At 42.1% G+C, this 13,661-nt stretch overlaps 1 protein-coding gene across 1 annotated transcript in view; it reads left to right on the top strand.

Moving 5' to 3' along the window:
* ADGRG2 (adhesion G protein-coupled receptor G2) overlaps positions 1–13,661 on the top strand; it is a 123,371-nt gene that overhangs the window by 46,799 nt on the left and 62,911 nt on the right. Inside the window, exon 3 of the mRNA XM_077769296.1 lies at positions 8,484–8,602. Within this exon, the coding sequence (XP_077625422.1) occupies positions 8,485–8,602 (118 nt within the window). The 5' untranslated portion in view covers position 8,484. The remainder of the gene's footprint in view (positions 1–8,483; positions 8,603–13,661) is intronic.

Here is a 13,661-nt window from a genome sequence, read left to right as displayed (position 1 = left end):
CGTTAGGACATGCGTGTTTGGGGACACATGAGCGGTCGTTGCTCTTTCTACAGCCTTGCTTTCTTTAGTTCTTGGTGACTTTATTTTCAGAACATTTTGTTGCTGAAGTTTGGAATGGTTCCTTTTGTGCCTGATTTACTCAAATTACCTCCGTTTACAAGATTTGAAATTGCTGCTAGACAATTCTGTGGGCATTGCAGAGACTTCTGTAAATAGTTTCATTCGATTTATAAAATGGGTAAAAATGTGAGGACTTTCCTTGTCAGGTTTTGGCATCAGGGTTATCCCAGCTTGGTAAAATTTAGTCAGGCTGTACTCTGTCTCTCTGTTCCTGGAGTTACTGTGAGACTGAAATTCTTGTTTTTTAAACCTTTGATAGAATCACCAGTGAAAACATCTGAGACCAGACTTTTCTTTGTCTTTGGGAAAATGTTGAGACTGTTAATGGTTATGCACCTATTCATGTTTACTATTTCTTCTTTTCCTTTTTGGTTAAGTGTATGCTTTGCATAGGGATTTGCCCATTTCCATCTAGATTTTCACAATTATTGAATAAAGTTATTCCTAAGATCCTTTAATCTTGTATGTTTATAGCATNACTTAAGATCATGACCTGAGCTGAAGTTGGACACTTAACTGACTGAGCCACCCAGGTGCCCTACAGTTTTTATTTCTTTAATTTGAGAGAGAGAGAGAGAGAGAGAGAGAGAGAGCCCACATGCACAAGCATGAGCAGGAGTGGGGCAGAGAGAAGGGGAGGGAAAGAATCCCAAGCAGGCTCTGCCCTGTCATCGCACAACCCGACTTGGACTTCATCTCAGGAACCGGAGACCGTGACTGGAGCTGAAGTCAAGAGTCAATCACTTAACTGACTGAGCCACCCAGGGGCCCCTTTAATATATGCATTTAAAATGTAAACTTTAAAGATATTTAGCTCTACCCCACATGTTATGAAATAGTGTTTTTACTATATTATCAAATCAAATATTTTTTAATATATGTTATGACTTCTTTGACCTCTAAGTTATTTCTTAAATAACAGTTTAACTTTTCATCATGGCTTAGTTGTCTTATGGTCAGGGAATATGCTCCTTTTCCTTTCCCTAATTCAGTAAAAGATTTTTGAGACTTCTTGTATGGCTTGGTTTTCATAAGTACTCCAAATGGAGTGGAGAGTTCATACATGGTCTTTAAGTCGGGTTGGTTAAATGTGTCATTCAATATTCTATATCCTTAGTGGCTTTCTTATTTTAATTTTACCAAATGATGATAGAGATGTAAATTTGTTATCTTCCGATTGAATTGAACCTTTTATGAATGAACCATTTTAGTTACAGGTAATGCTTTTTGCTTTAAAGTATTGTTTGGGGTGCCTGGGTAACTCAGCTGGTTAAGCTACCACCTCTTGACTCCAGCTCAGGTCATGATCCCAGGTTTCGTGAGTTCAAGCCCTACGCTGACAGTGCAAAGCTTGCTTGGGATTCTCTCTCTCTCCCTCTCTATACCCTTCCCTCACTTACACTGTCTCTCTTTCTTTCTCTCAAAATACATAAATAAAACTTTAAAAAAATGAAAGTATTATTTGTCTGATATTAGTATAAACATATTTTCTTTTGCTTAGTATTAGCATTGCATATCTTTCCCATCCTTTTGTTTTCAAATTTTTCGGAATGTTTATTTTTGAGAGAGAGAGAGAGAGAGACAGTGTGAGTGGACAAGGGGTAGAGAGAGAGGGAGACACAGAATCGGAAGCAGGCTCCAGGCTCTGAGCCTGACAGCACAGAGTCTGACATGGGGCTCAAACCCACGAACCATGAGATCATGACCTGAGCTGAAGTCGGACTCTTAACCGACTGAGCCGCCTAGGCGCCCTTCCGATCCTTTTGTTTTCAAACTTGCTGTATCATTATGTTCTAGTTGTGTCCTTGTAAATAGCATATTTGGATCTTTTTCCCAGTCTGATGATCTTTGCCTTTTAATTGAATCATTTAGCCCATGTATTTAGTCCATATATTTTTTAATATTTATTTTGAGAGAGAGAGAAAGAGAGAGAGAGAGAGGGAGAGTGAGCAAGCATGAGTGGGAGAGGGGAAGAGAGAGAGGAGGAGACAGAGAATCCCAAGCAGGCTCCGTGCTGTTAATGCAGAACCCTACTCAGGGCTTGATCCCATGAACTGTGAGATCATGACCTGAGCTGAATGAAATCAAGAGGAAGACACTTAACCAACTGAGACACCCAGGTGCCTCGGAAGACTTTAATTTATTAATTTCATTTTTTCATCTCCTAATCGATTTATCTATATACATATACATATATATAAAATCTCCTATATTATGCTATATATGTAAATAATATAGTTGTCATGTTTTTATGCTATCCTGTTTCACTTATTCCCCCAAGTTATTAATATTTTATACAGCAAACATTCATTTGGATTTACCAGTATGTAGTGCCACCCTTAGCTCTGGGCAACTGAAGTGGCTGCCTTGTGTCTCATGCTTTAGAAATTCCCTCTCTGGACCTTCCCTAGTCATACCCTTTCCAAAGGGTGAGAAGTTTGTGACACAAAGAAGTGGTGCCCACCGGGAACGTGGGACCCTGGAGTTCCCTATCTAGTCATTCTGTGCCTGTTTCTAGGGCCTAAGCAGGCCTCTTCATGCTGCGGGTACACCTCCCCTTAGACCAAAGGGATGACCAAGGGGTGGCTGCTTGCCGGGAGAGAGGGGGGTTTGAATGTACAGACTGGGGTACCCATGTACATATGCACAAAGCCTCTTTTGTTCTGAGATGGAGCCTTAGTAGAAGGATAAGGGCAAATTGGACCTCTTTTTATTATTTTTTAAGTAAGTCCTATGCCCAATGTGAGGCTTGAACTCATGACTCTGAGATCAAGAGTCACCTGTGGGGCACCTGGGTGGCTCAGTTGGTTAAGCATCCGACTCTTGATTTCAGCTCAGGTCGTGATCTCACAGTTCGTGGGTTCGAACCCCATGGGGGGCTCTGCGCTGACAGTGTGGAACTTCCTTGGGATTCTCTCTCTCCCCCTCTGTCTGCCTGTCCCCTGCTCACTTGCACACTGTCCGTCTCAAATATATAAATAAACCTTAAAAAAGAAAGAGTCACATGCTCTAATGACTGAGCCAGCCAGGCACCCTGTACCTCCTCTGAAACTCTTAACCTGTAAATCACAAATGTTAGGAATGGGCCTGGTAGTATGTTAACCACTTTTCCTTCTTCTTCATTACACTGTTTGCCTGAGTACATCTTTTAGGATTTGTTTCAGTGAGGATTTGCAGGTAGTGAACAATATCACAGTTTTTGTTTGTCTGTCTTCTGGCTTCCATTGTTTCTTCTGAGAAAATAGATGTCAGTCTGTCACATGCTCCTTTGAAGGTTAATTATCTATTTTTTCTGGCAACCTTCAAGATTTTCTCTTTGTTTTTAGTTTTCTTCAATTTCACAATTTTGTGTCTAGGTGTAGATTTCCTTTTATTTGTTGTAGAGATTCTTTGGACTTCTTGAATCTGTGGCTAGATGTTTTTCACCAGTTTAGGGTCATTCAATCATTATCATTTTAAACATTGACTTTTCCCTCCTTTTCGAATTTTATGTATATGTTAGACCTTGCATTTTTTTTCTCCATATCTTTGAGCTTTTATTTTGTATTTCATATCTGGAGCTCAAGCTTGCTTCATTAGGCCTATAACCTCAGGAATAGTGGTTCCTTTGTTTACATTACCCCCTTGAGTTTCTGCTTTTCCCTTCATCTCTGGCCTGGTGATTCTTTTCTCTCTTGTTAGCTCTTTGCTATATTTAAGAAAATGCTCTTAATATTTTGTTCATAATTTCTGGTTATATTCAGCAGAAGGTTTGGTATAAATAACTGAACCCAACATATTCTTGGATCACTGAAGAAAATTTTTTTCTGAGGTATTTGCTGAATCAGGGTCTTTTAGTAGACTTCAAATCAATTTAGTTATGTTTTTACTAATAGTTTCCTGATTCTTTTTTTTTTTGAGTAAATATATAACCAGAGATTCTAGGGGGAAAAAAGCAACCTTGAGATTCTCTGACTTCTTTGACATTTGAATGATCCAAGTCAATTGCTTTATTTGCACTGAGAACCTCTTCAGTACCTCCCTTTTAAATTTCCACTTGTGCAAGCCTGGTTAGCCAACACTTATGACTCAGTGTAAATATCTAAAAGGCGTAAAGTTTTCTAGGAGACTTGCGGAACAACTATCACACCTGTTGTTACGTAGGTCAAAAATGGCGATCATTGTATATTTCGTGGCAGCCATCTTATAATCCAATTATGGCAATTAACCAGAGGTGACAGAATAATCCTTACGGAGCCCTACCCTACAGTGGCCTCAAGCTCTTGCCCCCCTCCTTTTAAATCTTATTCTTTAATTATTCTTTATTTAGATAAAGATAGATTTATCATTTATTACCATTCAGAGTTACCCTGATGATATACGTGTTTTTAAAAATATGATAGTTGTTAGTATATTTAAAGAAATTGAAGAGATGTAGAACATTTCTTGGAGGATTCCAACAGGGCCCTGGCACAGAGTCATGTAGCTTATGCACGGTACAACCCCAGGGTCACCATGTACATCAGAGTCCACAACCATAAAAGGGGGCCCTGGACCAAGATGCATCTTGGATGATCTTTATTTTGTTTATTTATTTTTAAAGTTTATTTGTTTTGAGAGAGAGGAGAGAGAGAGTACATGCATGCGTCCATGCAAACATGAGCAGGGAAGGGGCAGAGAGAGAGAGAGGGAGAGAGAGAATCCTAAGCAGGCTCCGTGCTGTCAGGAACTCATGACTGTGAGATCATGACCTGAGTTGAAATCAGGAGTCAAATGCTTAACCGACTGAGCCACTCAGGCGCCCCTTGGATAATCTTTACTGAGTTGTTGTCTAGTGTCAAGGTCTAGATTTTACTGTTTAAATGCTAGCAGATAGTTTTCTTTGCAATTGATGCTATCTCACCAGCCATCTTTTAGCACCTTGAACATGTGCTAAGAATCGATGGCTCTTCAAATCATCTTTCTTGATGGCCTAGATTGCACTGAGCTAACCCAGCTTACACCAGAAAATGAAGAAAAGTTCTAGCTCAAAAAGATATAAACAACTTTCATGTATAATGAATAAGGCTTTCAGAATCACAGATTTCCTCTTCGATCAGTGATCCTAGGCCTTTATGACTTAGCAGGGTGCCCTCTAGTTTATACAGAAGGCAAGAGGGGCTGCATTATTTTAAATATGATAAGACAGCTCCTACTAGGAAATATGTATTCAGCCTTGAGGAAAGATATCTCAGGCTTGACAACTGAAAGCAGTCTTTTCAGTGGCACCTGGTCTTTAAGTCCTTCTTGATCTCCGTTCTCTTTTCAAGACAATTGCTGGAATCACCTTCCTTCTGGCCTTTCCTGCTTTCATTTGGGAGTTGAGTACAAGTTCTCTTCAGTGAAAAGGTGAGGTTTCTTTTGATCAGAGGCCCAAGTTACAGCACATAATAATCAGTCACTGTGTACTATGACTAATTTAACTTTGACCATATCTTATATACCACTTAGGAGGTCCTCCCCAAGGAGTTGGCAAAGCTCAAGAATGAGTTGGCAGAAAGTTTGAAGTTATATAATAGTGTTTTGAATTTGTTGATCCATTTCACCTGGTGGATTCAGAACAGTTTACTTTCGAAGGACAGCACTGTGGCCTGATGGGAAGAGTAGGTGTCCCACCAAGTAGCCAGATGACCTTGACACATCGCCTAGAGCATGGTGGACCTCTTTCTTCGTCTGTAGAATGAGGATTTGAGGCTAGATGAATCCTGAGTTCCTTTCTAGAAATAAACTGCTCTGATACTCTTTGCAGAACTGAGATTAGATACTTGTGCAGTAAATTTTCTAAGTCAGTTCTACAAATTCCTGGTAGAGTTGAGCCTAAGGGCGTGTGTATAAGAGAGGTTTTTTTTGTTTTTTTTTTGGTAGAGGTTTGGTGCACTAAATGTAGATTTCTTTTAATAGCAGTGCTTTTGGAGAGGAAACTGATTTCAGAAATAAAAAATAGATTGATTTTTTAAACTTTTAAATGAAAGTTTTTGTGACACACCCACAAATGTAGTATTCTGTGAGTTTCAGGAACTGAACACAACCTTGTAACCAGTACCCAGAATGTTACCTGTGCCTCAGAAACCCCTTTGTGTCCGCTTCTAATGATTACACCCTCACCGCCTTCCGGGGAGAGCCACTCTCCCTGCCCCTTGTTCCATCGATTAGTTTTGCCTGCTTTTGTACCTTGCACGAATGGAATCCTGTACAATATGCATTCTTTCACGTCTGGCCCCTTGATCTAACTTTGTATCTCTGAGATTCATCAATATTGTTGTGTGTAGCTGTAGCAGACACTTAAATTTTCCTCTAGGGAGACATTGCTACATTTTTGCACAGCTATATTAACATTCTGGTTCGAGTGACTCATTTGGGAGGGTCAATAATACGCCATTAGGAAGAGAGAGAGGATAAAAGTGCTGAAGAGGAGAGCCAAACCAGAGACCTTTTACAATTTATTAACATAGCGTATTAATATATAATACAATTTATTGATTTAAAAAACGCAAGCCCTCTTGGAAGGAGAGGGATTCACCTCCTGGTCTGAGACATTATCACACCATGTCCAAGGAAAGAATTACCTCCCTGGTATTGGTGATGGCCATTAAATCACAGGATTCTTAAAGATTGACATCTTTCCCTTGAGACTGAGAAATTGTGGTTTTTTCCCCCCCATCTTTTCATGCCCTCATCCACAGAATCCCTGCACTATTTCACCCTTGCACGCACTAGGTGCAAAATAGGTATTTGTTGACTGAACGGGTGGAGAGTACAGTTAGCACTTACAGGGGCCTCACGGTGCTTACTTACCACAGCAGTACTGTTGGGCTGGCGCTCTTAATCAATCACAGTTTGCTAGATGGGCAGTCTTGGCCATGGGAACTGGCTCGTCCAGAGTCACCCCGACACTGCACGGCAGAGCCAGAACCATTGACTTCCCGCTCTTTGGTCTTCACCGCTGCGCACGCACACTCTGTCGTCCTCAAGCTGGCAGCATCTGCACTGGTCGCTGGGTTCACGGTGCTGGGGTCAGGATCTCTGCCAGCTGAGAGTGTACCGCCTGGCCCGTCCCAGCCACTTCACCCGTGGCCGTGGGGAGGGAGCCTGCTTGGCCTGCTTGTGCCTGAGCCCGTGGGCGGGCTGTGACCTCCTGCCTAGCCTCTGCCTCCCTCAGCCTCCCATGCCAGCTTGGGCTCGCCGCCCATCAGGGGGTTCTGGTGGCCAGCCCCCCACCCTGAGGGGAACAGACCCGGGCTTCGGATTTGCGAGCCGCTCAGTGTGCCAGGCTCCCCCTCGCTGCGTTTCTTTTTATTGCCCGTCAATAAATATTTGTCGAATNTAACAACGCAAACATTGGTTAATGAACTTACATGTAATGAAGAGGAAATCCTTTTACAATATAAAACAGAAATAAGACTAGAATGTTTATAGGATTCTCTAACCCCTTCTGATTCTTAACATAGTTTGTAAGCAGCCTTTATATTGTGTTACTGATTATATGTGCAGTGTTTTGTGTTTTTAATTTTTCTTAATATTTTGCATGTATTAAAGTTTTCCATAAATTCACAGGGACTACCGTGCCTGTCTTTTTTAAAAATTGTAGTCTTAACATTGCAGTATTCTTTCTATTAGTTTCAGGTATATAGCATAGTGACTCGACAATTCTGTACATTATGAAATGCTCACCACCGTTAGGTGTAGTTACCATCTGACCCCATACAAATGTATTACAATATTTCTGACTCTACTTTTTCCACTGTACTTTTCATCCATGTGACTTATTTGTTTTATAACTGGAAGTTTGTCCCTCTTAGTCCCTTTCACTTATTTTGCTTATCTCCTCACCTGTCTCCTCTGGCATCCACCAGTTTCTTTTCTGCATTTGTGAGTCTGTTTCTGGGCTTTGTTTTTCAAATAAATTTTTTAAAGTTTATTTATTTATTTTGAGAGAGAGACAGACAGAGCAAGCAGGGGAGGAGCAGAGAGAGAGAGGGAATCCTAAGCAGGCTCTGTGTCGTCAGCACAGAGTCTGACGGAAGGCTCGAACCCACGAACTGTGAAATGATGGTCTGTGCTGAAATCAGAAGTCCTATGCTTAACCAGCTGAGCCACACAGCTGCCCCGTTTTTAAAATACTGTTTAATGTAATACGATATCCCGCTGGGTGGTCTTCCCATAGAAAACATGGGTTTTGCTTTCTGTAGCCCGTGCCCTTCTGGCATTGCCAGTTCTCTGGAGCAGAGTAATTTAAAGGAAGCAGGATTGCAGTTTGCCTTTTTAAGTAACTGACCCCTTGAGTATTTCTGGGTTGTGATTATGGCATGCCATGATGCTCATGTGTTCCCCTTATTTTGTTCCAGGATGTTCTTCTCGGGCAGGCAGTGTGGCCATGCTGGCAGACCTGAAGAACTGCTACTGATGTTCAAGATATTTCTCATCATCATTTGTCTTCATGTTGTTCTGGTTACATCCCTGGAAGGTAATGTGCCTGCTGTTTTTAAACTTTTTTTCATTTTGTCCTCTGTTTTATCTCTGCAGTGTGTATTTATTTAGGATTTTTTTTGCTGCAAAATAAACATAACATCAAACTTATGATTTTAACCATTTAACCACTGGCATTTAATATACTCACAGTTTTGTGCAGCCATCACCACTATCCATTTTTAGCACGTGTTCATCATCTCAAATATAAACTCTATATATCTTTCTTTTTTTACTGTTTATTGATTTTTGAGAGAGACAGAGTGCAAGTAGGGGAGGGGCAGAGAGAGAGGGAGAGGTAGAACCCGAAAGAGACTCCAGGCTCCAAGCAGTCAGCATAGAGCCAGACGAGGGGTTTAAACTCGCGAACTGCAAGATCATGACCTGAGCTGAAGTCAGACGCTTAACTGACTGAGCCAACCAGGTGCCCCGAAACTCTGTACATGTTAAACAGTAACTCCCCATTGCCCTTCTCCTCAGTCCCTAGTAACCTATGTTCTTTCTGTCTCTATGAATTTGTCATTTAGGTACCTCATATAAGTGTAATCATACAATATTTTCCTTTTGTGTCTGGCTTATTCACTTAGCGTGGCTCCAGGGTTCATCCGTGTTGTAGAATGGATCAGAACTTCATTCCTTGTTAAGGCTGAATAATACTCCCTTGTGTGTGTAGATCACATTTTGTTTATCCATTCATCGTTGATAGACACTGGGGGTATTTCCACCTTTTGCGATTGTAAATAATGCTACTGTGAACATTAATGTACAAGTTTGAGTCCACTCTTTAAATTCTTTTGAGTACGTATACCGAGGAGTAGAATTGCTGGGTCATATGGTGATTCTGTGGTTAACTTTTTGAGGATCTGCCACACCATTTCCCACAGTGGCGGCACCATTCTGCATCTTACCAGTAGGGCACAAGTTCTCTGTATCCCCACCAGCACTTCGTGTTTTCTATTGTTTTGGTAATGGGTGTGGAATGGTATCTCGTTGTGGTTTTGGTTTGTGTTTCCTTAATGATTAGTGATGGGGAGCGTCTTTCATGTGCTTAGTGGACATAATATATATCTGTTTTTTGAGAAACATTTACTCAAACCTTTGGCCTATTTTTGCATTGGGTTTTTTGGGGGTTTTTTGTTGTTATTGTCGAGAGTTCTTTTTATATTCTGGATATTAAATCTTTTATCAGGTAATACAATTTGCAAATATTTTCTCCTACTCTGTGTTATCTTTTCACTGTCTTAATAGTGTGCTTTGATGCACCAGAGGTTTTAATTTTGATGAAGTCCAGTTGATCTGTTTTTACTTTTTTGCCTGTGCTTTTGCTGTCTTATCCAAGAAACCACTGCCAAATCAGATGTCCTGATGATTTCTCCCTACATTTTCTTAAGAGTTTTAGAGTTTTAGCTCTTGTGTTTAGGAGCTTTGATCCATTTTGAGTTCTTTTCTGAATATGGTTGGAAATAAGGGTCCCGCTTCATTCTTTTGCATGTGATAGCCACTTTTCACAGCATTCTTTGTTGAAAAGACTGTTTTTCCCCATTGGATGGACTTGGTACCTTTGTCATAAATCAATTGACCACATACGTGAGGGTCAGTCTATTTTTGGTGTTTATTTGTTTTTTAAAAAAGAGTCTATTTGAAGGCACTTCTGCATGGACACCTTAAGGGAAGTAGGTAGAGAATTAGCCAAATGAAGCAGCATGGTTTTCAGAAACGTGGCTCTTTAGAATGAAGCAAGGAGAAAAGGTACATAAAGGCAGGCAACAGAAAGGCCAGAAATCCTGGCTGCAGTATCTGTGGGCACAACTGCCTAAAGAATACAATGCTCTGCAAATGGAAAGCATCCTCGCTAGGAACGTTATTTAACAATTCTTTTTTTAAGTGTATTTTTATTTATTTGGAGACAGAGAGAGAGAACAAGTGGGGGAGGAGCAGAGAGAGAGAGAGGGAGAGAGAGAATCCCAAGCAGGCTCTGCACCTGTCAGCACAGAGCCCAATGCGGGGCTCGAACTCATGAGTCGTGGGATCATGACCCAAGCTGAAATCAAGAGTTGGACGCCCAACCCACTGAGCCACCCAGTGCCCCTTTAAGAAGAATTCTTAAGGGCACGCAGAGAAATAACCTTTCTTATTCAGAGGAGAGTGGCAGGATCAAGGAATCTTCATTGGATAAAGCAAATATCAATGAGCAGCAAACAATGACATGTAAACAACACACATGCACAACACACACACACACACACACACACACACACACACACACACACTAAATGGGAGACTTCCTAGCAGGCTAAAACACAATTGACAGTCTTTCAAAAAGTAAGCACCGGGGCACGTCAAGAAGCCACCATGCTTTACAAAAAGAAATGACAAGAGCTAAGCGTGTAACTGACTGCTTACAGTGTGCCAGGTTCCTACGTGCTTTACACATATTCACTCTCTTAAGCTTCTCAACCAAATCCATGAAGGAGAGATCCTAGCCTTAGCCCCATTTCCCAGATCAAGAAACTGAGTCTCAGAGAGCTAAGTGAGTTCCTCGAGGAAGTGGCTGACTGGGATTTATGGCCAGTTCTGAATCTTGTGCTCATAACCAGAAAACCAGAGTTTTTGAACTCTGAAAACATCGGTTCTCAAGATTTCAGAATCCCCTGGAGGACTTGGTAAAACAGATGTCTTTGTCCCCTCCCCCACAGGTTTTGATTCAGTAGGTATAGGGCAGGACCTGAGAATGGACACTTTTACCAAGCTCCCAGGTGATGTTGATGTGATTGGCTCGGAGTCTACACTACCTGCACAGCTCACAAAAATCACACAAGTAGGGGGAGCAAACTCCTCCAGATAGAGATCACAGGTTACAAATTCTGTCACGGCCCTGTGACATTCATGTAAACTGGGCTCGCACATCGTCTTCTCCGGGCATAGAAACATCACTGTGGGATTGGCAGAGCAGAAATCAAATGTCCCCACTCTGCTGATGAGTAAATGTCCCCAGGGACATGACTGGTTGGGAAGTGGTGGAGCCAGACTAGATACTAGATCTTCCGTCTCATGTTTCAGTGTGTTTTCCACCACAGGGAAGTAAAATGAGGAAGGAAAGTAAAACCTAAGGGAAAAAATCATCAAAATGAAAGCTGCATGGTAGAAGTAAGTCTTTTTGAAAAAAATGTATTGAAAAATGATGAAAATGGGGCAGGAAAACAGGAAAGTGCATGCAGGCTGGTGGCTCCCACGTCCCTCTGAGAATGATCTGTGCCTGTAGGACCATGTGTGGCCTGTGTGTGGAATAAGCCAGAAGTGCCAGGGAGCTAACACTTGAGAGTAGTGAGGGACGAGAGTTTGTGTTCCCCTGCGTCAGCTTGCTTGTCCCTCGGTGAGGTGATGCCGAGGCGTGTTCTGCAAACGTAGTAGATTGTTGGATTGTGCCGCAGCTGCCCATGGTGGTAGCCCGCTCGTTAATGCCCCCATGATGGGCTTCTTCCCTGTCACACTTCCCTACTCCCTCCCTCTGCTTTCCGGGGTCTCCCCACTTGGAACCTCACTCATTTTCCAAGGTCCAGCCAAATACCACTACCTCTAAAAATCTGCCCTGATCTCTTCAAAAGAATTAAATCTCTCTCCCCAGTGCTTTTTCTCTTTTTTTTAAAAAAAAATATTTTTTTTGAGAGAAGGAGAAGATACACACAAGAGCAGGGGAGGGGTGGAGTGGGGTATCTGAAGTGGGCTCCATGCTGACAGCAGAGAGCCCGAAGCAGGGCTTGAACCCATGAACCATGAGATTATGATCTGAGCCGAAGTTGGACGCTTAACCGACTGAGCCACCCAGGTGCCCTGCTCCTTTTTCTCTTTATCCATATCTTTTTATACTTGTCACCTTATATGACAGCATTAGCTTCTTCCTTTGCATCACAAGTCCTTTTAGTGCCTCGTCAGTGCTGGGTAAGGAGGGAGAAGGAAGGCTTGGTGAGGCAGAGGGGAAACTAATGGGAGGCAACCTAATGAGGACTGGGGGCTTGCCCTGGCCAGGCCCTGCTGGGCACTGTGTACATCATCTCATTTAATCCTCACAAAAACACATCATGATGTGTATGTTTAGTCTCAGTTTGCAGATGAAGAAATTGAGTGTCAAAGAGATTAAGTTATTTGCACAGTTTCATAGCTTGGAGGATTCCCTGTTGGAATCTGTAGCTTATCCTGTTCACACTCTACCAGGCTGCCTCGTAAGTGTGTGAAGACTAAATGAACGTGTCAGTGAGGCATGGGGAGAAGGTGGAGAGGGAACCTGGGGTAAGCAGCCGGAGAGTAGCTCTGGGACATCTGGATTGCAAACGCAGTAGCTTCACCCTGGAAGCCTGAGAGGTGACTCAGTAGCTCTTAATTAGCAGTAAGGAGAGGTGGGTCTGACCCTGCCTTGTTAGGCCACTGGCCAACAGAGAGAATCCTTAGATCTTAACATGTTCAGTTGTCTAATTTGGTAATGTGTGAGGAAGTCACTCTTGGTCTACCAGAACCCCGGATCAGATGAGCTTCGGTAGGTAACCATACTTTTTTCTAGCCTCTAGCTTTCCTGGGCTGGGCCAATGCCTTTGTTCTTTTTTCTTTCCTTCTCACTCTCCCTCGCTCTTGCTCTCTCTCTCTCTCTCTCTCTCTCTCTCTCTTTATCTTTGAAGGAGGTCTTCTTTTAGGTACAACTATTTTCCAGAGGGTGAAATGACATAATAGTGGAAGATGGTTATAATTTCATTCTTGCAGAGCTGTCTTCCCCATTTGGAAACAATTACACATTTGAGCCAGTTTAGTGAGCTCATGAGCTGTAATCCCCAACTTTCTCTCTCTGGTCTGGGCCTAGATCTTTCTGTACTGCAGGCATTTCCAATGGTAGATTCCTCTCTAATTCCCCTCTTCCAAGGCCTCAGTGTCTTGTTTCTTCTTACCTTCTCATGCTTTGTCCGTCCAAGTCTTTGTTCTTCAGTGTGCGGTGACCATTAGAGCTGTGGGAGTGTAGACTATAATGCTCTTGAAAGGCAGAGAAGCTGGCTTGTTTGACTTTGTTTCCC

Source organism: Crocuta crocuta, unplaced genomic scaffold (genome assembly GCF_008692635.1).
Source record: "Crocuta crocuta isolate KB4526 unplaced genomic scaffold, BGI_CrCroc_1.0 scaffold312, whole genome shotgun sequence".
NCBI classification, from domain to species: domain Eukaryota; kingdom Metazoa; phylum Chordata; class Mammalia; order Carnivora; family Hyaenidae; genus Crocuta; species Crocuta crocuta.
This window is presented reverse-complemented; position numbering and strand designations above follow the sequence as displayed.